At 42.5% G+C, this 26,035-nt stretch overlaps 4 protein-coding genes across 7 annotated transcripts; 1 reads left to right on the top strand and 3 right to left on the bottom strand.

The window, feature by feature from the left end:
* The first annotated feature begins 485 nt into the window (after positions 1–485).
* Positions 486–8,039, top strand: LOC119015234 (cytochrome b-245 heavy chain). Its single transcript, XM_037091059.1, has 13 exons — positions 486–658; positions 1,568–1,660; positions 3,342–3,452; positions 3,564–3,648; positions 3,829–3,977; positions 4,573–4,754; positions 5,080–5,212; positions 5,336–5,428; positions 5,586–5,839; positions 6,326–6,488; positions 6,806–6,952; positions 7,049–7,173; positions 7,385–8,039. The coding sequence occupies exons 1-13, from the start codon at positions 614–616 to the stop codon at positions 7,500–7,502; spliced, it is 1,698 nt and encodes a 565-aa protein (XP_036946954.1). The 5' UTR covers positions 486–613; the 3' UTR covers positions 7,503–8,039.
* A 388-nt stretch (positions 8,040–8,427) lies between these two features.
* On the bottom strand, positions 8,428–11,056 carry LOC119015283 (dynein light chain Tctex-type 3-like). Its single transcript, XM_037091135.1, has 6 exons — positions 10,951–11,056; positions 10,612–10,872; positions 10,198–10,239; positions 9,393–9,516; positions 9,195–9,272; positions 8,428–8,893 (listed from the first exon to the last, which is right to left on the bottom strand). Exons 2-6 carry the CDS (start codon positions 10,645–10,647, stop codon positions 8,820–8,822), a joined length of 354 nt encoding a protein of 117 aa, XP_036947030.1. The 5' UTR covers positions 10,648–10,872; positions 10,951–11,056; the 3' UTR covers positions 8,428–8,819.
* Positions 11,057–11,304: 248 nt separating this feature from the next.
* rpgrb (retinitis pigmentosa GTPase regulator b) lies at positions 11,305–23,853 on the bottom strand. 4 transcript variants are annotated; one of them, XM_037091051.1, is made up of 17 exons: positions 23,568–23,853; positions 21,703–21,828; positions 21,492–21,584; positions 20,830–20,892; positions 20,583–20,741; positions 20,315–20,464; positions 20,075–20,233; positions 19,253–19,408; positions 19,041–19,165; positions 18,294–18,485; positions 17,844–18,030; positions 17,539–17,621; positions 17,403–17,462; positions 13,453–13,644; positions 13,327–13,375; positions 13,103–13,221; positions 11,305–12,778 (listed from the first exon to the last, which is right to left on the bottom strand). In XM_037091051.1, the coding sequence occupies exons 3-17, from the start codon at positions 21,565–21,567 to the stop codon at positions 12,587–12,589; spliced, it is 1,962 nt and encodes a 653-aa protein (XP_036946946.1). In that variant the 5' UTR covers positions 21,568–21,584; positions 21,703–21,828; positions 23,568–23,853; the 3' UTR covers positions 11,305–12,586. The 4 variants fall into 4 exon arrangements, with proteins under 4 accessions (XP_036946946.1, XP_036946943.1, XP_036946944.1 ...); XM_037091048.1 differs by lacking the exon at positions 23,568–23,853 and adding an exon at positions 22,988–23,143; XM_037091049.1 differs by lacking the exon at positions 23,568–23,853 and adding an exon at positions 22,988–23,143 and having other exon boundaries at positions 13,103–13,218.
* A 1-nt stretch (position 23,854) lies between these two features.
* On the bottom strand, positions 23,855–25,636 carry LOC119015674 (tyrosyl-DNA phosphodiesterase 2-like). The gene is made up of 6 exons (XM_037091897.1): positions 25,551–25,636; positions 25,281–25,445; positions 24,911–25,011; positions 24,674–24,792; positions 24,421–24,591; positions 23,855–24,136 (listed from the first exon to the last, which is right to left on the bottom strand). The coding sequence occupies exons 1-6, from the start codon at positions 25,634–25,636 to the stop codon at positions 23,855–23,857; spliced, it is 924 nt and encodes a 307-aa protein (XP_036947792.1).
* Between the last annotated feature and the right edge of the window lie 399 nt (positions 25,637–26,035).

Below are 26,035 nucleotides of genomic sequence, written 5' to 3'. Positions count from 1 at the left end.
AGTAAAATTTAATAAGTCAGTAAATAAAATGGGAAATTAAAGAAGAAAGTGGTTAAAAACAGACGCACATTAAAACATAAATATCAAATTATAGGTTATTTAATGACGACATTTATTTTGGGGTCATATTTGTAGATTCATTGTTGATTCTGGCAGTTTAAATTCTCCGTACGATCATTTTAAACCGAACGTCTTCTGTATTTGGACGGCTGGTCAATCGAGTCAGTGAGTTTCTGCAGGTGAAAGATCGATTGTGATATAAAGTCTGAATCTCTTTCATTATATTGGCTCGTACTGCTGATCTCTCTCTGACCTCTGACCCGACTTCAACACCTCAGGAGGGAGATTAGACGCTACATAAGGATCCTGAATCTGAAGGAGTCACTGAGGAGAAATTCAGCTTCCTTCTGAAAAATGATGTGGAGAATCACTTCCTTATTTGCTCCTGATAAAAGGTTATAAAGTGAGTCAGCGCTCCACTGCCCTCGTTACTCTCCTCCTTCACTGCTTCCTGCTTCCTCGTCTTATCACGCTCACACACACTACCTCACACACACTCTGTCACACACACTCTGTCACACACACCTTCTCAGAGCGCCTTACGCTTCACACCATGGGGAACTTTGCTGCTAACGAGGGACTCTCCATCTTCGTTATTGTGAGTATATTTGCCGTAAACTGCAGGTTTTTCTCTCAGGATCTGTTTTTAAAATCACTCTCTCATCTCTGTGAACAGACGGGAGACTAAACCAGAACAGAACAGTTATTCAAATCAAAGTTTGCTCAGGTTTTAGACCCTGATTTCAGTTCTTCGTTACATTTAAAACATCCGGCGCATCATTTTAAACATTTTCCCACAGTTCAGCCAACAGTGTGGAGATCTTGTTTAGAATTTAAAATAGTTTTGTACCGGACGTCCTGCAGCTGTAACAGTGGATCTGTTGTAGCATCCACAGGGTTTAAAGAGAAGGTTCCTCTACAGTCCGACCCGATCACCAGGATAAATGTACGATTCTGAAGGACCACAGATTCAGAAGACTTCATGAAACACCCACGTTTGATACGAAAGTCAACTTCAGACGTTTCTGTGGTTTTACAGATCTGTAAACTCTGAGCTTTACATCCTGGAGTCCGGCTGAAACATCTCCAAGTCAAAGCTGTCGTCAATTAAAAACACTGATGAGTGTAAATGTTCCTGAACATCAGCGGTTCAGGTCAAATGGTTGATGTTCAGAGGAGGAAGAGGAGGAGAAGTTCCAGTCACAGTCTTTTCTTAAAGTCTTAAAGAAAAAGTTTCCTCCGCTCCACAAGAGCAAAACATTCGTTATCCAGAATATTTCATAACTGTTCTTAACTTCATGACAGTTCAGGACACACAGATAAGCGAGCTCCTGCACTCTGTCTCTCTACAGGTTTCTGTGTGAATAACAACAAATAACTTTATTTTCATGTTTATTTGACTCTTGTATTGTATCTGTACATTTTGAATCTTCTCGTTTCGATTTATTTTGCATCTCCGGACTGAAACCTTTCGACTGAACGCGAAACGTGTCTGCTTGTGTCACAGCTGGTGTGGCTCGGGATCAACGCCTTCCTGTTCGTCCACTTCTACATGAGGTTCCTGGAGGACAGATGGTATTACACCAGAGTTCTGCTCGGGGTGAGTCCGACCCGAGATGATATATTATTATATCTATATCTATATCTATTAAGATATATATGACAAATCAAACCATTCATGAAAGTTGTTGGAAAGTATGAAATGAGTCATTTCAGAAACAGTTGTCAGCAGGCTGTCTCAGTTCCTCTAAATAGACGAGGAAGTTCCCAACATCTCCATCAAGCTTCACTAATGATGCCCACACTCTTCTTCTTCTTCTCCTTTTTCAAACCTGATGGTCCACCAGCAGAATACAGAACACAGAGCTGGAGTTCAGGTCACTTTACTTTATAGGCAGAAACACTAAAAGTTCTCCTGTTACAGCCTCTGAAATGGGAGAGTTCCTCAATTTTATTCTTCTTCTACGGCATCAAATGGGATATACTTGAATTTTGGACATGAGCTCCTTGAACACATCACTTTGGCGTCTTAGAAACTGTGATGAACTTTTTCTTTTCTTTTTTTTTTTTTTTACTATTTTATAGACTTGAGATGCAACAGGGCAAAGAAATCATTTAAATCAATCATTTTTACCATTTTGAGTCCAGTTTGTTGACACAGCGTTCTCCCTAATGACTGAAGGGGACTTCAGAAACACACCTCAAAACTTTAAAACTTGCAGAATTATCTGTTAGCACTTCCTGTTAGCAGTGTGCTCATGGACGTACCGACAACTACCCCTGGATTACTTTGATAATGAAAGAAAATTAAAAACGTGACTTTTCTAAGGCAAGTTCTGCACGTACAAGGACCGTCTTCATTTCTAGGATTTCTAAGCAAATCTATGGACCAGTTTTTCGATGAACATCAGAATAAATTATACCCTTGGAAAGTTGAGGTCACACTGAATATGAAAATATGTGTATCATGTGTTATAAGAGAGTGACTCCTTACATGTGCAGAACTTGCCTTAGAAAAGTCACGTTGTTAAGTTTCCTTCAGTCTCACAGTGATCCAGTGATAGTTGTCTGAACATCCATGAGTTCACTGCTAACAGGAAGTGCTAACAGCTAATTCAGCTCCCTCTTAATGGGGTTTTGGAGCATTTATGTCCTTTAGCACTTGATTGATAACAAAAACAATATCGTTATCACGGCTGACACATATCAGTGCAAATAAACATGTTTCAAGTGAAACACTTCATAATGTGTTCCCGCAAACACCTCCACACCCACAGCAATCACACCTGCTTTATCTGCACCGCCTTCTGTTTATAATTAAACTGCATTGTAGTGAAGGGAAGTAGGTCTGACGTGAGGGTGAAAGATTGATCTGTGGTCACAGCTGGCTTCATGGAACACCAGCGGCTGCAGAGAGAAGTGAAACACTGACGCTCCTTCAGCCTGCATGAAGACTTTCTTATGTGTTTGTTCTCTATTCAGATATTAACACAGATGTGGAGAGATGAGCAACACTTTCTAAAGTTGCTGCTTTGTACTTTTTATAGACAGAAAACCTCAAGTGTTAAGAGTATAACTTCATACTAATGATATAGTACAGTAATATCTGCAGATGTTAATCACCTCAGATGCAGACAACAAACTTCACCGCCTCTTTAGACTCAAACTCATTTCCATGTGTAGTTTTAGTTCTTCTTTGTGTTCATGGCAGTTTGTGGTTAACTGGACAAACTGTCGGTATCTAATATCTGAAGTAACAAAGCTGTTCTTCATCTCATCAGCAAGCTCTGTCGTGGGCTCGAGCTCCCGCCGCCTGCCTCAACTTCAACTGTATGCTCATTCTGCTGCCAGTCTGTCGAAACCTCCTCTCCTTCCTACGTGGCTCCATCCAGGTATCCATACAGACCACGTTTACTCCAAAGTGACTGGAATTAGTGCTCTGAAAATCACCTTTTACTTAACCGTTGATACAGAATCATAATATCTGTTATACTTGTTTTCAGTGCTGCAGCCGCACAGCAGCTCGTCAACTAGATCGAAACATCACTTTCCACAAGCTGGTGGCTTACATGATCGCCTTCCATACAGGTGTTGTTTTACTTCTTCTCCTTCTTCACGTTGTCAGCCAGTTTTAGTCTTGATTTATTGGTCATAAGCAGCATTTTGCAGCTTCCACGGTCTCATGTCACCTGTATGGTTATTCGGGAAAGTTTTGATGAATTAAAGTCACTGTTTTTGTGATATAACTTCTTTTTCATCGTCTCGCAGCTGTGCACATCATTGCACACTTATTTAACTTCGAGTATTTCATGGACGCCCAGCTGAACCGCAACAGCAGCCTTCTTCCCTTCGTCCTGTCTGAAATCGGTAACGGGGACAACGCCTCCTTCCTGAACCCCATCAGGAGCAACGAGACGGTGAGCTTAGTGCTGTAGAATAAACCTGCAGCTTTGATTTCAATCCTGCGCGTCGTTCGATGCTTCTTGTCTTGCTGAAAATGTGAAATCCCCTCGGCTTAATTGCAAAATTTGGTTTCCAAGAGAAAGAAATAGAAAATAGTATTACTTCATCCAACAAACTTCCTCATTGGAGGTTTTGTCCCTCCATCTTTGGTAACTCTCCTCCTCCTTCCTCTTTGCTTTGAGCATTTCTTCAAAAGCAGTAACAGAAACTTTTGATTAAATTATTAATTGTCTTACTCTCGACCTGGCTTGTGTAAACTGACTGATTTCAGTTGCGTTGGTCTGATACTCGTCAACATGACACCTCCTCTCAGTAATGTCTGACCCTGATGTCCCAACAGTGGGAGGAACTATGACAAAACATGTTTGGTACATAAGGGAAGTTAGCCAATAAACATGATCTGCAGAAGTGATTCAAGTGGAAACAAGTGAGGAAATGTTTGAGGTGAAGACCCTGTGACACGACCCACGCCATGACGGATCAGCTGTGTGGTGTTTAAGAGTTTTAAATGTGACGATCAGTGAAATATCTGGCTGTGTTTTGGTGCAGAATCCTACCATCGTCATGTTCACCACCATCGCCGGGCTGACGGGCGTCGCCATCACGCTGGCCCTCATCCTCATCATCACGTCGTCCATGGAGGTGATCCGCAGGTCGTACTTCGAGGTGTTCTGGTACACGCACCATCTGTTCGTCATCTTCTTCATCGGACTCGTATTCCACGGCTTTGGGTAGGAAAACACAATTAGGTTAATTACTTTCTGAGGAAAACCTGCCTGCCTTAGAGACGCTCTTTAATGGAGACTTAGTTTTAGACTTAACTGCTCAACACTGACACTGACCTGGTTCTGACTCAGTCCTGATTCAAACTTTACAGGAAGATGACTCAGTTTTTACTGTATTTTGACTCAAACTTGACTTAAACATGACCCCACTTTGATTCAGTCTTAACTTCAATTAGACCACGTCGTGACCCAGTCATGACTCAACACCTGGTTCAGATTCCCTCAGATTAATAGTAATAATGGTGACAACTGTTTTGTTCACTGGCTGCAGGCGGATCGTGCGAGGACAGACAAATGCTAGCATGAATGCAAGCAACCCAGTGGATTGTGCTGATCGGTTTGAAGACTGGGGAAAAAACGGCTCCTTCTGTCCCGTACCAGAGTTCGCTGGAAACCCACCGATGGTGAGCTGTTAAGACAAGTGATTCATGTTAATCGGTCTACTTCAATCACCGATTTGAGCATGCGACATCCTTTTTTTAGGTGTTAATATTAATATAAATGTTTTTATTTTCCCCCCTCTGCAGACATGGAAGTGGGTGGTGGGCCCCATGATCCTCTATGTGTGCGAGAGGATCGTCCGCCTCTATCGATCCCACCAGAAAGTCGTCATCACCAAGGTGCGTACGTGCTGAAATAACATAATAAACGGCTTCCAGAGACCTGGAATGCATCAGGCAAACCACTTGTGTCTCACTCAGCCAGTATAGGAGTACATGTCAGCATTGATTTTGAGTCGGTAGGTCACGTGACATGCTGTTCGCACCTGTCCCTCAGGTGGTGATGCATCCCTCCAAGACTCTGGAGCTGCAGATGAAGAAGAAAGGCTTCCACATGGAGGTGGGGCAGTACGTCTTCATCCAGTGTCCGTCCGTCTCCAGGCTGGAGTGGCACCCCTTCACCCTGACCTCCGCCCCCGAGGAGGACTACTTCAGCGCCCACATCCGTATCGTTGGAGACTGGACTCAGGCGCTGTACGAGGCCTGTGGAGGAGACAAAACGGAGCCTCAGGAGGCCTGGCAACTACCCAAGTATGACACCGGGAAACTGTGGCTGAAATTGCCTGTGATTACATTTGATTGCACCCTCCGCCTCCTCCATCCTGCTCTCCTCCAGCAGTCGGGGTCAAATCTCCAGCCCAGAAGCTTTTTATTGTCGATCTCTGCAATTCTTTTTCCTGTCAGGGCTGAGAGGAGAAGTGGAGAAATTGTTGAGATTATATAATATTAATATCCTTCCAACATCAAAGTAGATGCCCTGGTGGGCGAGCTGGAACACTGTTCTGCTTCCTGCAGAACGAACCATTAAAAACAGACGCAGTTAGTCTGAGCTGCGACCTTCAGGAACACAATTTGACTCAAACATGCTTCATGAATGCTACGAAGAGATACGTAGACACAGAAGACACACTGATGGACTCGTATGGACATGAGACATTGTTTTCAGGAAATCTAGAGAGTATTTGTTGTGTGGATCCTATCGATGTCTGTATAATCGGTCTCTCTCTGTGTTCTCAGGCTGGCCATCGACGGCCCGTTTGGTACGGCCAGCGAGGACGTGTTCCGTTATGAGGTCGTGATGCTGGTCGGCGCTGGAATCGGTGTGACTCCATTCGCCTCCATCCTCAAGTCGGTGTGGTACAAACGCATCCAGAACAACCAGGAGGTCTTCACCAAGAAGGTAAGGCAGCAAACTAACTGTTTCTGCCACTTACTACCTTTGTCCAGAGCCCTCAGCCATATTGCATGTTAGACATTCTCCTGATGAAGACCATGTGACACAGCTGAAAGCTCCAGCTCTAAATGCCACTAAGTGGAAGTTATAGCTGTAATAAATTGTTTCCTGTCATTCATGCTTGCTACACTTTTCTTTAACATTAAAAATCTTAAATCAAGCTCCATTTACCAGCATTCTTTGGAGCTCTAATATTCTCGGTTGTCATTTAGAGACTTGTTGACTTAAAAACAAAGTAAATGAGGAGGCGTTTGTGTGTTCAGATCTACTTCTACTGGCTGTGCCCGGAGACGCAGGCCTTTGAGTGGTTTGCCGACCTGCTGCAGTCTCTGGAGGGTCAGATGACCGAGAAGGGAATGACCGACTTCCTCAGCTACAACATCTACCTCACCCGCTGGAAGGAGACCGAGGTACGACCGGATCATGCCACGACTTTTTCATTGCATTTTTAAGATTAATGTAACGAGCCGCAGTGTGAAAACAAACGTGGTCTTTTTCTTTGTCAGGCGGCTCACTTCCGTGTTCACCACGAGGCAGAGAACGACCCGATCACAGGACTCAAACAGAAGACTTTATATGGGAAACCCAACTGGGACAACGAGTTCACCAACATAGCAACAAAGCACCCGGGGTGAGGCCCCGAGACACGTATACAGAACAGTCCCTTTGTACACTCATTTACTACTAATTACTGAATCATTAGTTACTTTTTAGTGTATCTTCCAGTAAAGTAAGACATCATACTAGTTACCCAACAAAGACTCATTAACTACTAGTTACGTCCCTGCTGCCTCCTTTGCTGCCATCACTATTAGTAATAATGCAGTGTTGGTGTCCTGCAGGTCTAAAGTGGGCGTCTTCCTGTGTGGTCCACCTCAGCTGGGCAAATCTCTGGAGAAACAGTGTCTGTCCCACTCTGAGGCCGACGTCAAGTTCATCTTCAACAAGGAGAACTTCTAAAACAACTTCTGAAGGACGACCAGGAAAAACCGAGAGAGGAAACGTCCCAAGTATCAGCGAGACTGACGGTTACATTTTGAATCGGCTGCATTCATGCTGTTTTGTAAAGACGCCGCTGTTGCTCAAAGATGTGCTTTTCCACATTACCTTGTTCTTCTTTTCTGCCACATTTATCGGTTAAACGACTGGTTTCTAAACTTTTCTTCCTATTTTCTTTTTCCTATTTAGCTTTCTCTATTTGCTGGACACAGTCAGGATTTCTGTGAGGCAAGAAAAAGGGAAATAAACTTTTTGTCCACTTTCATCTGTTGTGCATCAGGAGAAAGTCTTTGCCATCATTTATAAATACTGTTCATTTTATAGATAAGACAGGATCTTTTTATTATTTTTTTTTACCTTTATTGTTATTATTGTTATTATTATTAGTAGTATTATAGCTTTGTTGTTCCTTGTTTGAGCTTCACTGCTACTCCTGTGTAAAAAGATTTGGGAGATGAATTCTTTGTATGTGTGCCAATAAAGCTGATTCTGACTCTACTTCTGATTGTTTTTGGTTTAGTTTGGCTGGAAAAATTACAAACCAGCAGATTTCTGGTCATCGAAGTCACTCATGAATGAATAGCACTTAAGTAAAAGCCTTAAGTGTCACATTTTACATGTTCTTTGGTGTCAAAAAAACAAGTTTCTAGTCATAAACATTGTTGATGAGTCCAAGTAAAAGTAAATTAAACATATTTACATGTGTGTACAATGTGTGTATAAACTTTGGAGTTTGAGAACTTGATTTTAAGTGCGACGTCATTAAAATGTATTATTTTATTTTAAGAGCACAGATGTGGTTCTTAACAATGGAGACAATTTAAACTGAGGGGAAAAACAAAACTTTTCTCAGCTTCTGGTATAAAATAAACACAATATACACAAATAAATCTCTTCCTGTTTATTTTCCTGCAGTTCTGAGTACAAAACTCTCCTCTTCCTCTCATTGACACGATAACAAACATCAGAAAACACAGAATAATCAAACTGGATGTGTTGATTTCAGCTGCTTCATGCTGTCAGGCTTCAGTGATAAATATCAGTTAAATGAAACTATTAAAGCACTGCAGTGACATGAGAAGATAAATACAATAAGACGATGATGTTTTCATGCATCTGAAGGCAGAAACACGAGAAAATAATACAGCTGGTTTCTTTTCTGCAGCTTTAACTGAAGCCGAGCAGTGTGGATGTGACTCTGTGGCCCCCTGCTGGTCACATCAACACACTGCACTCCTCCTCTGGTGGTAGTGATGGTCATGGTGTGTGCGTGTGTGTCTATGCGATAGCCACAGCGAACACACTGACCACACAGTACATGGTTCGGTTCTCCCATCTGACGGTGCAACTTCCTGCAGAGATGAAATGACACACAGGTGAGAAGACGGAGGAACGATGACCAGAGATAAAACAAGAGGATGTACAGAAAACAGAACTTGAGTGTATAAAATATAACATGGAACCCTGTTTTATTAGGGTCAAATGTGGGTTTAAAAGGCCTCCTATAAGAATTAATCTTTAGGCTTTAACAAGGCCGCGGGTCAACTTCTGTTTGTTTGTTTGCAAGAAAACTCCTGAAAATCTGCTGTCATATTCTCAGCTCTATTTATCGACTAACACCCTCCTCTCTCTGTGATTTCACACTCTGCTTACCGTCCATGGCGGTGTCCCAGTAGCAGGAGTTAGCTGTGTGGAGGCCCGCTCCCGTTTTCTGCATCACAGCACACGTCACTGTGCAGACAAACAATCACAATGAACACTTCTGGATGCAATCTCACCTAAACATCATATATTATATATTTAGGTAAACTGGAAACGTGCAGCAGGACTGATGAATTAATCTGAACACACCGATGTATTTGTATGGTTTCCCCACTTTGACCATCTGAGTGAGGCAGCGCTCAACGATGCTCGCTGTCCATTTGTTCACCAGACTCTGGCTGTAGTCATCACTCCCGACAACGCTCTCGATACACTGACACACACACACACACACACACACACACACACACACACACACACACACACACACACACAGATAGCGCGTCAGTGTTTACAGTCATGTGGGAATCACTGGGTGCTGGTTCACCCCGAGGAGACAGAATCACAGAGTAGACAGTGTTTCCTGTTTCTGCACAAACACAAAATTCCTGAGCTTTAACGTGTTTTCTCTCTAATAAGTTCGTCACTAAACGTAAGAGCTGAGATGTAACCTTTGAGAACAGGACAAAGAATATAATCTAAATAAAACCTGTCAGGAGGTTTCTACCTCATGTGACAGAAACAGCCTTTAAAAACAGCCTAAAGCAAAAGTTATCGTCTCTAATCCTAAAAAACATTCTTGAACAATAAACCCTGAATCTCTCCAGGAGCACAGGAGGTTTGTTTCTCTACTGGAACTAAAACGTGGCTGAACAACATTTAAATGACAAATATTTAACATTTAAAAACAACTTACACATAAAACTTCTGCAATACAGCCAATAATTTACAGAATCATTACTTATTATTATTTTACTTCTTTGTATTTCAGTTCATACTTTCAGCAAACAGATTTCTGAATGTTTCATTGTCCTGATAGAATAATAACAATCTTTACATTCTTTATTTAGAGGGAGAAATAAAGGTGTACTCGATGTTAAATGGTTGTGATTACCTCTTTAACAATGGCATCAGCCTCCTCAGAGTTGAAGGAGCCCTGAAAGTGTTAAACAACAAACATATTTTATACATAACAACATTAAAAGTCAGTGAAAACCAGCAACAGTTACAGTACGACACTGAAACCTGATTATTAAGCACCCAAATCACAGTTTACCGTTTAAACCTTGAAGGATTCATATAAGTAATGAGTAATAAATCATATATAAACAGATAATAAGCTAGGACTAACCTATTAAGCTATAAAAAGCAGTGTTACTTTATGATTTTACACTGAAAACAACAGAATTAACATCAAACATCAACTTGAGCGTAACGTTAGGAGTGGCTAGCTTGGGCAGCTAGCCAGATGTTAGCTAGCTGGTTTCTAGCGTCACATATTCAGAAAGACGTTGATTCACACACAGACCTCGTTGCCGTTATGATATTCCTCCATTACTCTCATCGAGCGCGGCGGTGAGGAGGTGAAAGTCTTTATTTTATGGGGTCAAAAACAGAAGAAAAATACGGAGATGTTGTGGACTTCCTGTGAGCTGTCAACAGAGCCAACGAAGAAGACGGGCGACCAAAAGCCCCGAAGAAGAAACGCGCGCTAGCTAGCTAACCGCTGACACCTGCTGGAGCTTTATCGCTGTTTCACCCGCGTTTACTCAGTTAAAACATCAGAAAACTGCGAAGAAGAGACAAAATATCAATAAACGCTCATGTTTTGTGACATTACGTCAAAAAATAACGTGCTTAGACTTACTTAGAGAGATTAAATGTGACCGTCTCGTCCTTTTATCGTCTGCTCCTCTCTTCTTCTCCTGTTTTCTTCTTCTGCTCCTGTCTTCTTCTTCTTCTGCTCTCTCGTCCGCGGGTGTTTATTCCTCCAGAGGCCTGAGTCTCTCCTCCATCTTTTAAATAGATGATATCCTAACAGAGGTCTAATACTCAGTGACAACTCGTACTCGATAATTATCAGTTTGCAGGTTCACCTTTCAGCCTACAGTCAGCCCCAAAATAAGGTAGAGCAGCCTCACCTGACAGGTGACACCCAAAAAACCTTTGTCAGAAAACATTCGATGTGAAAACTGGAGACAAACAATCGACTCACATTCGGTTTCATATAAAAAATCTTTACTGATATCACAAAAATCCAAACGATAAAAAACTGTTAAATGAGATTATCATGTCAGAATATAAAACTGATGCGTACAGATCACATCCAAAGTGCAAAATGTGCTCAAAGGCCAGGTCACAATAAATAAGAGTATTTACATCCTCATAGTTTAACACACACACACACACACACACACACACACACACACACACACCTCCAGGCTCAGCTTCTGGGTAGAAAATGTGCCGCGCAGAGTTAAAAACAAACACCCAGCAACAAGGTGCTGCTGGTCATACAGGTGGAGGAGGAGGCTCAGCTGTAGGTCACTTGTGATTGGACAGTGGTTTAAAGTGTAGTGGTTGATTAAAGATGGAGGCAAACGTGTTAAATTCACAGAAATCATCACCTGGCTCGTCTCTGATGACATCATTACAAGGAAACCAAAGTTGCAATATGTGAGAATCAGCCACAGGACGAATTCAGACTGTAGCTGCAGTTAGCTCTGTTAGCTCAGTTAGCTGTGCAGCTAGCTGTGGCGACTGGGAGCACTGGTCACGTTCATACCGCTGGCTCAGGAGCGGAAGGGCTCGCTGCAGCTCTGTCGGAAGAACAAGTGAAGACGTGAATCTGTCACAGCTCATCTCTGCTGTGGCTTCACTCTGTGCTTCAGCCTGACTCGACGAGTGATTCTGGTCCGGTCCAGAGGAGCTGGAGGATCCTGCTCACCACAGATCTATAAGGAAACACCTTCATCCCCGAGGGGAACTGTTGAGACACAGTTAAAGGTTCCCTGTGGAGCTTTAGACCTGCAGGCTCGCTAACATGGATGAAAACAACATTGTATTTAAAATACTTAAAAATCAACTATATACATGTTTTATGATGGATGAAATGCTCTCGACACATCGGTTAGACTTCATGATACCAACAGGACGATGTGAGATCCAGATAAAATGTGCTCGAGATCAGTTGATCGTGTTGAATTTCCATGATTGGATAATTGTTCATAAAGCTGTCGAGCTCACTAATAAACGATCTCCTGATTCATTTTTTAATGTCCACAGGCAGAACCTGCATCTCTGCAGTCAGAACGTGAAGTAAAGTGATTCCAGCATGTTTTAGTGCCATTTTAAGAGTTTTATATTCATTTGTTTCTGGATGTTTTTAGAACAAAACTCCACAGGACTGCTTTAAGTTTGTCTCCGCCTCGCTGCTAATGAACCTTTTCACACTTTGGTCGTTTTCACGATGACTGAAGCCACCTGAGAGTTTACTTGAGGGATCACAGCACTGTGCAGGCTCCAGAGCGAGGCCCTCGGGCTCCGGAAGGTAGAGACCTCGGTTGGGCTGCTCCTCTGTTGGTCTCTGGGTCGGAGGGAGGAGGCTCTCCCTGGACGGCGGCCTCCGCCGGGGTCTGGTCCCTGTCGCTGGTCGTCTTGGATCTGGTGAAGGACAGCCGTCTGAAGAGAGAGAGCTGAGAGGAGCACGAGGAGATTTTCAGTTAACTTCCCGTCATGTCAGTTTGCAAACAAGAAGCTTCTGGAAGAAACATACATGATGATCAAACTTAAAGGTGTGACATGTAAGAATTGGTCTGTTGGATTCATACCTGTGGAAACAAAAACTACAAACTTTAAAGTACAAAAATTAACATCCCATGTTTTTAATTCACCTGGGATTGTTTGAAAGGTGCTGTATATAAAAGATTGACTGATTGATTGATCCACAAAGTTCAGGTATTGTGATAAGTATCGGTGCATCTCTTGTTTCCAGTTTCTTCAGTTTCCACTTTTTCTACCTTCTTGTTGGAGCCTGATTGGCTCTTAGCGCCCCCGTCTGTCGTCCCATTGGCTGGTTTGGTTCCGTCGTCCATCTTCTCTTCACCGGTGCTGTCGGGCTGCTCGCTGATTTCAGCTGCTGTTGATTAAACACTGACTTGATGAATAATTACTTTTTTATCACCCTGTTTGTCCAGATACGTCTTTGCTTTCAGCTTTCTGTCCATAGACGGATAAAACAAACCTTTCTGCTCTCCGTCAGGTACGGATTCTTCTTTCAGCTCTTCAGGCTTCTGGAAACAGCAGATGTTTCATGTTATTGACACAGGAAACATCAATAAATAAATGAGTATTAAACTGATAAACCTACAGGACTCTGAGTCTCTGATGGTTTCTCTGTTGACTCGTCCAAACTAGAGGGCGTCCCCTCCGTCTCAGCTGACGTATCCTCCTGCTCCTCCTCATCCTCCTCCTCCAACTCTTCCTCCACCTCTTCTTCATCATCTTCCTCTTCTCCGTCCTCTTCACTTTTTCTCCACGTCTGACCAAATTCTGTCAAATCCTGACATAAAAAGGGATAAAATGACCTGGTGGACTGGTTGACACAAGCTCAGCTAGCAGCTGGAAAGACTCAGATTCAGGGAAGAAGCTCAGCTTAAAAACACACAACACAAATTATGGAGCAGATTATTTTTATGTGCATTTCAAAAGGGATTTAAAATAAAGAGGAAAGATGAAAATTGAGAGAGGAGAGGAAACACAAAGTAGGATGGGAACAAACTGAGATGGGATTATAAACACAGTGACTGGAAGAAGAAAACGAAGCCAACCTGATCCTGAAACCAGCCAATCAAACGCTCAACAAGGAGAACGAGAGACAAACGCATCAGACATCAAATTATGGAAATTTGCTGATAACAAAAGTTGGTGGGAGAATTTTTCTGCTTGTTAATGAAGCAACAAGAACGACTAATATATCAAGTCTGATCCTGTGAGATGCTTCAAAGATATTAATGTTTAAATGGTTAATTATAGCTTGAATAAAGTCGTCTGTGAAGCAGCTGATCAGCTTTCACATGTCGAGTGAGGGAAGTTTTAGTTTCTACGGTGGCCCTGAAGTGCAAAACGCCACAATTCACAAAACACAACAGTTTTGGTGACACCGTAACTGAAGAGGATTAGGACCTTGCATAGTGTTTTGCACATCAGGGCCACCGTAGTTTTCATCAACACACTGTTCATTAACAGAGATTTTATGACGCTGGAATGATGTTTGACAGATTCCTAGAAAATATAACCGCTGCCTTCAGATCTGTGTGTTTCGGTGCGGCGCTCCGCTTTAAAACTTCTATCCCAAATCAATTCCTGAAGCTACTTTAAAAACAAGACACAAAAACAACGTAAATCAAATAAAACCAATTATTTATTACAAACTTAGAAATGAACAGAAACAGAAAAGAAAGTAGAAAGATTGAAAAAGCAGGTAGAAGAATAATTCCATACAAAAAAAATATAAAATGCCGATGACGTTACTCAATTTATCCCAGAGAATTGAATAGAATGACTTTTTCATTTAGAGTTGCAGCTTAATGGATCTAAATGATCAATGGATGTAAACATTAATTAATAAAACATTTATCAAAGCACTTAATTGTTGCAAAAACACAGAAGTCAATGTGAACATTTGTTACTTTCTCTGTTTTTTTATCACTCCTGTATTTTTGTTTTTTCACCTGCTCCTGGAAATTGTGATGTTTAATTTATTGATTGGAATAAATGTTGACAGATTGATCGATATTGAAAACAATCATTTTCAGGACTTATTTCAGGTTGAGGTGCTGTGGTCACACATCATCGCGTCGCCTGACCTCTGACCCCTGACCTGAGCTTTCTGCTAGATCTACTGAAATCAGCAGACTTTTTCTGAACTTCCTCTTCTTCTTCTTCCTCTTCTTCTTCCTCTTCCTCCTCCACTTCTTTTTCTTCTTCCTCTTCTTCCTCTTCTTCTTCATCCTCTTCTTCCTCCTCTTCTTCTTCCTCCTCCTCTTCCTCTTCTTCTTCCTCCTCCTCTTCTTCTTCTTCTTCTTCCTCCTCCTCTTCTTCTTCTTCCTCCTCCTCTTCCTCTTCTCCTTCCTCCTCCTCTTCCTCTTCTTCTTCTTCCTCCTCCTCTTCTTCTTTGCTGTCTTGATCCTCGTCGTCTTCTTCTTCCTCTTCTCCATCACTCTCTTCCTCTTCTTCTTCCTCAGTACTCTCTACCTCTGCCCCTTCCTCTTCCTCTTCCGCCACGTCTCCTTTTTCATCCTCTTCATCACTTCCCTCTTCATTTTCACTCTCTTCTTCCTCACTGCCTTCCTCCTCTTCCTCATCAGCACTACTTTCTTCTTCCTCCTCCTCTTCTCCTTCCTCTGTCTCATTCTCCTCTGAAGATTTTAAAGACTCACTTTCACCCTCCTCTTCCTCTTCCTCACCCTCGCTTTCCACATCCTCCTCTTCTTCCTCACCTTCCTCATCTTCATTTTCGGACTCTCCCCTTTTGCTCCCTGACTCCTGACTCGACCCTGCCTCACTTTCCTCCTCTTCCTCCTCTTCTACATCACCTCCTTTGCTCCCTGACTCCTGACTCGACCCTGCCTCACTTTCCTCCTCTTCCTCCTCTTCTACATCACCTCCTTTGCTCTCTTTCCCATCAGTCTCAGCTTCACTTACACTTCCTGCAGTCTCACTTGCATCCTCCTCCTCTTCCTCCTCTTCCTCAGCAGCGCTGCCTTCTTCCTCCTCATCTTCACCAGTTTCTGACTCGTCTTCTGGTTGAAGAGTGTCGCTATCTTTGCCCTCTTCTTCTTCTTCTTCCTCCTCTGTTACTTTCTCGATACTGTGACTGACATCCTCCTCTTCTTCACTTACTTCTGCACTTGTTCTCTGCCCTCCCTCCTCCTCCACCTCCTGTTTGACTGTCTCAGTGTCTGTCAGTTCCTTACTGTCCTCTTCACTTACATCCTGACTTGTCTCCTTCTCATCCTGACTTGTCTCCTTCTCTTCCTGACTTGTCTCCTTCTCTTCCTGACTTGTCTCCTTCTCATCCTGACTTGTCTCCTTCTCTTCCTGACTTGTCTCCTTCTCGTCCTGACTTGTCTCCTTCTCGTCCTGACTTGTCTCCTTCTCTTCCTGACTTGTCTCCTTCTCGTCCTGACTTGTCTCCTTCTCTTCCTGACTTGTGTCCTTCTCGTCCTGACTCGTCTCGGGTGCAGGGATGATGTTGATGCTGACTGCAGATTTCTTGCTAGAATCGGCGGCGTAAGATTCTGATTCCTCATTCTGGAACTCCGTCACGCCGTCCTTCAGGACACCGCGGCTGCTCTCGGAGGGCGATGGTGACGCTGATCTGGAGCGGCTTCTGTTCACCACCTCACGCATTAATACGGTTCCTGCTGCTATAGACGCAGCTCCAGCAAGCAAGCTGAGATGTGACGTCTCTTTCTGTGTTTCTTTTTTCCGAGCCTCTTTTTTGTTCTTCTCATTCTTAGATTTTTTAGAGAATTCTGTCTTCTCTTTGGATTTCTTCACCTCAGAGAGCGGCTGGGAGCTACTTGAGCTCTCTTCACCAGTCAGATGAAACCCAGGTGAGTCTGTGTGACTGCGTTTACCTGGTGAGGAAACCCTTTGCACGACTATCGGTTTGCTTTTAACTTTGACAGATTTAGGCTGCACTTGCTTCACTTTTGCCACCGCAGACTCAGAGCCTGAAACCGTCTTTCTGGTTTCAAGACTTTGTTTAGAGTCTGAGAGTTTCCTGCTGACCTCTATCAGCTGGCTTTTCCCTTGAGCTGGCCTGAGCCGCTGCTTGGACGCTGCCTTCCTAATGTCCCCGACACCCGGAGCTTTATTTTTCCCCGGCTTCCTCTGCAGCTCCTCCACAGCCAGTATCAGGTTCTCTTTGTTCTTGTTGGTTGTTTTCTGTCTCTGCGAGCTCTGAGAGGCCAGAGAGTGAGAGCTGTGGCCCCTCAGGAGCTCGGTGGGTAACGCCCGGCGAGGAGAGGCTGTCTCGCTCTTACGAGACGGTGAAGTTGAAGAGAAACTGCTCTGATTTAAGAGCTTTTCCACTTTTTTTGGGTTCAATTTCTGCCCTTTAGTGGTCTTACCATGCTTACCCTTCCTCTATCCCCAGCACGAGAGAGCAAGAAGAGGATGAAAAAGAGGCATGCATTAGAGAGGAAAAGAGACGTGCAAAGAAATCAAAAGAAAGAAAATCAGAAATGTGTGTCGGGATGATGGAAACACTTTCTAGGCTCCAACAAACGACAGAAGAAGAGTGTGAGTTACCTTCTGAACTGGAGACAGAGTGAGTGATTTATCACTGGGGTCCATCTTCATCACATGCGTCTATCAGGACGAATAAAAAAAGCAAAATTAACATTAAATCTACTGATTGGACGTCAATCTGGATCTGATCTCTCACCATGTTGAGGAAGTCTGTGGTTTCTCCGAGTCCTCTAACGCTGTCGGTGTCAGTCAGGCTCTCCACAACGCTGTCGGCCTCACCTGCCAGGAAACAGGAGAGCAAGTTAGTCCAGAAACCTTTTTATCCTTCAGAGAACTAAAAGTGTTTAAATCTTTCATTCTCAAAACAAAGATTAGATGGTAAATATTTAAGTGGATATTTGCTCGATATTAAACTGTTTAAAGATCCAGGAGGAAACATGAGAGGGAGGACGAGGAGGAGGAGCAGGAGATGAGGAGGTGGCGGTGAGGTGAGGTAGGTACCCTGGTGGTTTGACCCTGCGCTCCCGTGTTGGTGAGTGCCGTTCAGCACCTTTCTGTGGGTCAGCTCGGGTGGAGGCAGTCTGGGCGGGACGGTGTGGCTGGAGACGGGCAGCTGCGGGTGGAGGTAGCCGGGCATCATGGCGGGCAGCGTGCGGAACATGGCGCCGAACTGGTCCGGAGATCTCTCCTGTTGGGGGAAGGCGAGGAGAATGAACGAGCACGCAGGGAGAACTGTTCTTTATATTCTTGGCTGCCTGGTGCACTTTACCTCAACCGTTCTAAAACACAGACATAATTGTATAAAACGCTGCATGAGACTTTTAGATTCTGTCATTTTGTAAATCAAACATGTGTAAAAGTTCATTGCTGACGTTGGTCGCAGCAGTCTGACAAAGTCATGTGCACTGTTTTGTGAATCACATGCTGATATCCTCCGAGCTCTCCACCCACCCGCTCCCTCCTGCGAACCCGAGCTGAGAGGCTCCTCTGCAGGCTGGAGGAGTCGGCCGTGTCCCCCAGCAGCTCCACGTACGGCTTCTCCAGGAAGTCTTCCGTCACGTCGCCTTCTTCCAGAGTCATGTTGGCGCTGTTTGGATCCCTCGGCCGGGCCAACACCACCATGTGACAGCCGCCGCACGGAGCCTGAACCAACACACAGTCACTGTTTCATTATTCAGCATTTAATATGATTAAATCATTATATTAGATCTGAATCAAAGTTTCTCATTTAATAATATTTTCATTGGCAAAAATAATTAAAAAATCAAAATAATAAATAATTATAATTAAATAATTTAATGTAAAAATACATTGAAAAATACATCTAAATAAAAAGATAATTATTTCTAAAAAAAACACATTTTTTTAAAAGTAAAATAAATATATTAACATAAAACATAAAGTCAGAAATAATGTATTCATGTAAAATAAAAAAACAATTTGATTAAAACTAATAAAATAATACATAATAATAAATAACAAATCAATAATTCAAGAATTGATATATAAAAGCAGATTATTATTGAAAACACATATAAATATATAATATATAACACAATTAAAATAATAAAAGATAAATATAAATAAATAGTAAAATTGTACCTGTGAATATTCATTCAAATCTTGTCATTTTTCCAGCATCCACAAAATTAAAAAATATATTGAATTAAGTTAAAATCAGAAAAGTGAAACACTCACTGCCTGAACGATGTATTTGAGGAAACGCGGACACAAAGTCGGTTTGAACTGGTTGGTGAAGTTTTCTTCTCCCAGTCCCAGTTTACCGTGACGACCGTCTCCAAACGTGTACAGCAGACCGCCGTCTGAACGAGAAACACCGCAGCAACGTTTTATAATGGAGGACTTGAGGAGAAAGTTAATTAAACTTGTGAAATAAAGCATCTGTTGACCTGTGATGACAGCCGTGTGGTTTTCTCCACAGGTCACCTGACACACTCGGCCCCTCTTGAAGTGTTCGACGGGTCGCGGCAGCCGCGACTCGAAGATGAACGTCCCGTGACCGAGCTGACCGAACTGACCGAGACCAAACGTGAAGACGTCGTCCTCTGAAAGACACAAAGGATCAATTAATAACAGTTCAACTAATCATGTGGTTATTCAATGGCAACTTTAATTAAAACATAAGTGATTGTTGAAGTTTTATGGTTGTATGTACTTCATGACACATTTATTTTGGTTATTTTTCTTGTTTTATATTCTGTTTAACTCTCATTTGATTTTTTTCAGATGTTACTGTCAATTTTGAAAATTTGAAAAAAATGAAAATTATAAAAAATTACCCAGGAAAACATTTAGATTTACATTTTAAAGTACAAAAAAGTGAAAGAAAAACAAAACAAACACATTTATTTGAGATAAACAAAAAGGGACTTGTGCAAAAAATATTGCAGATTAATGTGTAAATACATAAAATAAAGGATGAATTTTCTTATCAGTTCTCCCCTTTTTGACCATGATGGTGAAGATGTTTGAGCTACAAGATTTCATAAAAATAATCAAATTAAATCAAATATAAAAATATAGTCGTACAGTAAAAACCTTCAGTCCAGATTTTATTGACTGAGCCCTAAACTCTTCAATCATTAAGACAACTCACGCATTAAAAGACAAGTTAAAATAATATCAACTCGTGAAACAGATTCAGTTTTAACATGTGAAGAATTGGGCGTCAGATGTAGTTCTCAGCCATATTTGTAGTTTCATGTCTGTACCTGTGAGTGCCACCGTGTGTCCCCCGCCGCAGGCCACCTGCACCACGGGCTCCTTGATGGTCTTCACCAGCTGAGGGACTCGGTGTCGGGGCAGCTGGTCGGTTCCGAGGCCCAGTTTACCGCTGTCACGCTCACCGAACGTGTACAGAGCTCCGTCGACTGACAGCAGACAGGAAACACACCATGAAGCATTTCATCTGCTCTCTGTGCAGAACTACATCTCCCACTGACTGTGCTCACCGGTCACTAAGGCAGAGTGGTAGTATCCACACGACACCCAGCCGATCGGTCGACCCACGCTGACTTCCTGTGGCGAGGAGGCGTGGCTCTCCTTCCCCAGACCGATCTGACCCTCCGTGTTGTCGCCCCACATGAACAGTTTACCGCTTTCTACGGAACAAACACATCACAACACATCACATCTCGTCTTTCAACATTTTATGAAACACAGAATGTGTGAAGGTGGAAGAAGCTCGACGTCCAAAGAGATGTTTTTTTATTATGTTACCTGTGAGAGCAGCGGAGGTGTTGGACCCAGCAGCGAGCATTTTGATTGGTCCGTGAGAATCAAACATCTGGATCCTCTGGAACGACGTCCTCTCATCACAGTCTCCGAGGCCCAGCTGACCTTCACTGTTCCCGCCAGACGCAAACACTTTTCCCTGAGCTACAAACACAACAGTTGAATAAAAAAACTGAAGCACTTCAGAATCGTAAATGTAGTCGAGTCTCGTCCGACTCAGACGCTGACTGACCTGTGCAGATGAGCGTGTGGTTTCTCCCACAAGCCACCAGATGAACTTTCTCTGATTTAAGAGCTGAAATCAAACACAGGAAATGTTAAGAAACAAACAAAACAAACAAAAGTAGCTCAACAAGTTTCAGGACTTCTTATTCTTGTCAGCTTGAAGGGCATAAAATAACAAAGCATACAATATTTTATTTATTTTCAGAACTGTTCCTTTAAGTACATCGTACAAAGAAGTCAAACAGAAAAAAACAACAACCTGAAAATAAACTGATTCATAACCAAACATGTAAAACATGCTCATTCATTAACTGGCTGCCAGGAGCTTCAGTACACAGAAATCTAAGGAGCACCAATTGTCTCTCAGTCTGTCTCTGTAGATTAGACCAGATTATGGACCTCCAGATTGGGATTATAATGGGAACAAAGCTCTGGTCAGCGGGGCTCTTCCCCTTCGAATGTCGTACAAAGAGAGAGGCAATATTTTCACACTTATCTTGGTTTCTTTAGCGACTGTCACTACAATAGCTCCCTGTGGAGGCAGAAGGAGGCGCCACCTCCTCTGACTCCCCCTCCACTCCTGAAGGCAGCTGTCAGTGGCAGCACTTCCACACAATGCTCTCTCTTTCTGGAATAAAACAAGGAGCAGAGAGCGATTTAAAGACCGACCTTTGACACAAGTCGGCTTGTTCACAGTCACTTTGGAGCCCAGACCGAGCTGGCCCCAGTTGTTGCTGCCGAACATGAAGAGTTTCCCGTTTTCTGTGGAGACAAAGACAGAAGCTGCACCTTAGTGAGGAAAAGACAACTGCTCTCAACCACAATCAAAGGTTTAACACTTCTCAAAACAGTTAGACACCTTAGAAATGTCTCCTCTCACCTGTTATTAAGGCGGTGTGCTCGTCTCCGCAGGCGATCTTTGAGGGGACGTCATTTTTGAGCCAGAATTTACTGGGGACGTTGTCAGCAAATTTACTCTTCCCAAACGTGAAAACTGCCCCTGATTCTGACAGAAAACAACCGGAACAAAATGATTAGTAATGGACTGATTATCAGTGGATTATTTTACAGTATATGTGAAGTGATCATGTCAAATACTTTGATGATTGATGCTTTTCTTTCTGTCAATTTGATGTAAAAGTCAAATTTAAGTTAAAACCAACAGCTGCAGATAATGACGGAGCCCTGAGGTGTCTGAGAGTCCACCTGTTGATGGATTAATACCAACAATCTGTGGTGTCATTGAGTGATTTTATTTATGATTATTTAGTATTTTATTATATTGGTTTGTTGGCTGTGTGTCACCTGATCTCAAGCATATCAACTCTCGAGGAACACTGAAAATAAGTCTTATCATTGTTGTTCCTGTCCTCCATCTCATCATGTCAAATACAATAAATACAAATAATAAATAAAGTAAATAATTAAATAATTCCCTGTATCAATATCAGCGTTTACATATTTTCATGATATCTGCAAAAGCAGAGCAAGTGTTTGAGTGAAAGTAGTAACACCTCATTGTAAAAACACTCAATTAAAAAATAACTGGCAGTTAATGAGACATATGGACTTAACGTACGGTTAATGAAGGTTCCTTATAGGAACCACAATGTTTCGGCATATTCTTGAATTATAATAAGTCATGCATTAACGTGTGAGCAGTATATTTGTGCAGCAGCTGGGGCTCAATTTAACTGGTCGACTGAAGCTAAAATACAACATTCCCTTATGGAATTTGGTAAACTTTAAGTGGGCGGTTTTATTTTCATAAAATGGAAATACTCACAGGCAGAAGAACGTTAACGTCAGTGTTGTAATTGTGTTATGACAGGATGATACCGAACATGAGCTTAGATGATCAGTTCGGACGTGTTAATATTTAATGACAGAACACGTTTCAAAGCCAACTTTTAAACTTCTTCACAGCACGAGAACAACATGAACAGCAAATAATGTGAAATGTGCAACCGGCTAAAATACATAAGAACTGACAGTTTAAAGCGGAGAAAGTTATTTAAAAAGGGTTTACTCTCCGTTAGCCAGCGAGCTAAAGCAGAAGCTAACCAGAGCCGCTGATTAGCTGGATAAAGATGCTAACTAGCTTAATATTCTCAGTAATAATCGATAAACTGTCGTTGAGCGATGAGCTAGTTATCGATGTTCACCTGGTATCTCGTCCTCAGCCTCCCCAGCCATCTCTGCGGGACTTTAATCCGCTTTGCTCGGTGTCGTGGGCGTGTTTGTGCCCCTCTTGTTTTCGAGTCTGACAACCCGGAAGTAAACAAAACTTCTCCTAGGCTACGCCGCTAAGCACGTGACTCTTAAAGGGACAGGACGCCTGTTTTCATGCTGGTGAAGTCACATTAATGATTGCTGTTATACTTAAAAAACACAGGATAACAGCACTAATGTTTGCTGTATTTTATGTTTTTATTAACATGAACAACTGTTACTGCTCAGTTAAAAGGCTGAATATTATACTGTGAGAATTTTCATGAATATATCAGAAAAGTGTGCTCACTGATTTCGCCAAAATCACACAATATGATGCTTTTATGTGCCAAGAAATACACTTCCACTGCACTGAGAGGAGGTTAAAACTTTAAAAAAAATCATCACATATTTTATTTTTCTAGATCTTTTCTCTGTGTTAAAGGAGCATGCTGTTGTTTTGGGGAAGACATTTTAATCAGAAGAGAAAGACTTTAATTGACTGATTTGTTTTATGCCTACATGCTCACCTACCTTATTGATTGAGGTCATTGGAGCTTGATTAAGTCTGCAAGAAATTCCCTGCAGACACTAGTCAAGAACAGCACATTCAAAAAACAAGCATTTTTCATATGCCTACTAACATTTGTAACTGTAACTACAGACGCTGAGTAAATTGACAGTAAAAATAGGAAAAGAAAGAAACTTAATCTGATGTGGATCAAAGCACACCCTTTCCACACATCTGCTGCAGAGGGACAGACATATTGTACATATATAAACAGGAAATTTGCAATATTTTCAGGTTCTTTTGTGTGTTTCTACTCAGTGGAGAAAGTGCAGTAGATCCCCCAGTGATCACTGGTGTAGCGGCCGCACGGCAGCTTCTCCAGCCCGATCAACGCCATGCTGTCAGGTTCCAGCTGTGGGACTCCTTCTTTGGCAGCCCGGCGCAGGTAGAGACGGTCGAAGCGGAGGCGACACTTGAACTCGACATCTTTGTTGGTGTTTGCGTGAGTGTCCCATGTGTAACGGCAATGCTCCGGCTCTCCCAGCTGCTCCCACACATCACAGACGCAGCTGGGAAGTCCCACTTTGGCCACCTGGGATGGAATGACAGGTGCAAAGAAGGAGGAGATTTATAATTCATCATGTGAACAATGTTTCTACATGTTAGGATGCATGGAGGTGTCCTGTTCATGGTTTTACAGATGGCAGACTGTGTTTTAAAAAGGTTGTTGTGTTTTCCGAAATGTGTATTATCTAAAATGTCCAAGTGTTGTTTTCTGAAATGTTGTTGTTATTCTGAAATAGTTTTTATTTTCAAAAAAGCCTTTTCTCTCCTAAATGTGCTGTTGTCTGACATGATTCCTGGATGGAGACACACCTCTGCATCTCTCAGGTTGGTGTCTCCTCCAAACAAGACGGTCACATCATCAGGTGCACTTGTCATCGCCCTCATCACCAGTGACAGCTGTCTCATCCGCTCTGCTGCGAAGGCCTTACAGCTCTCAAAGTGTGACGTCATCAGAGAAAACTTCTGGCCTCTGAACAGCACCTGAGTTTGAAGTCAGAAAAGGTGAAACCAGGTTTTTCAGACAGCACCTTCACAGGATTGACTCTCATCACTGAGCACCAACCTGAGCAATGAGCAGGTTCCTCATCATTCGACTGAGTGGAAAGTCGTGTATCTTGCTGTCCAGCAGGGTGACTCGTGACTTCTTCAGCATCATTGCGACAAAGTAACCCTCTTTACCAGCTGATGGTCAGGAGGGAACAGAGGGAAGGTTCAAACTGTACACTGAGTTATGACTTTATTATGTGTGAAACTTTGTACTGCTGGCTGTTCTGTTCTGTCACCTTCTTCACTTTCTCACATGTACCTTCAATGAACGTGTAGCTTGCCGCCAGACGGTTCTTCATGAAGCGGACGTATGGTTGGATGAGCTCCTGAAGAAGCACCACGTCAGGAGAGTGTCTGAATGGAAGGAGGAGACAGAACTGATGGGACTGTCTCAGAGGCCAAGAGTGAACCTTCAGATCCTCAGAACTTCAGGAACAGTGGGACTGTGTCTGAAGTCTTGAGTTCACCTCGATCACCCTACTTATGTCTGAATAAATAGCCTGGATTCCTGTATTTATTGCACAGTGGATCAGTGGGGAAACGTAAATGAAACTATGTGTGATGCTGGATGTATTTAGAGAGATATAAAACATGTTCACAGACAGCAGCAGCTGTGTTCTCACCTCATCAGATAAGAGCAGAGGCCTCGTGCTCTCTCCGGCTGTTTCTCTGAATCGAGCCCGTCCACGTTCCAGCTGATCAGTGACAGTTTGCTGTTTCCTTCCTCTTCTGATGGATTCTCTGCATCATCTCTGCAGACAGCGGGACTGTCCTCAGCCTCAGACGTGCTGTCGATGTGACACAACACTGATTATTCTGCTGAGAATGCAGCATTTGTGGATTATATCACAAAACAACATCATAAAATAGAACATGGTTCAGACTGGAGTTACCTGCTTCCTGGAGTGTTTTCCTCAGCCTGCTGTGTGCCGGTTGTGGAGCTGGTGGTCTCTTTCTCCAGTGCACTGACTTTCTCCATGTTGAGGAATCTTTCTGAGAGACAAGTAGTTGTAAACTTACCACTCATTAAAGGATTACAGTAGTGAGTTGCATGTGAGTCATACCTTAGGTGAGTCATGTGAGGGGTGGAGTTTCAATTTTGATTGTTCATCTGGTTTCATTAGACTTACAACACTCCTGGACACAAACACAGTGAATATTCATAACACTGTTTTCATGACTTTTTTTTTTTTTGGACAGATTTTCATTTCATTTTATGAAATATTAACAATGTTGTAAAATGGAATCACTCAAAAGTACAAGTAAAAGTGAATTAAACATAATTATGTATAAACAGTTTTATCAGACAATTTTTCAGCATTTTTCTCATTATCAAAATCAGTGTTTTTATTAATCTGATTGTAGATCAAATATATTA

The sequence above is a fragment of the Acanthopagrus latus genome, chromosome 24, assembly GCF_904848185.1.
Source record: "Acanthopagrus latus isolate v.2019 chromosome 24, fAcaLat1.1, whole genome shotgun sequence".
Lineage (NCBI taxonomy): Eukaryota > Metazoa > Chordata > Actinopteri > Spariformes > Sparidae > Acanthopagrus > Acanthopagrus latus.
This window is presented reverse-complemented; position numbering and strand designations above follow the sequence as displayed.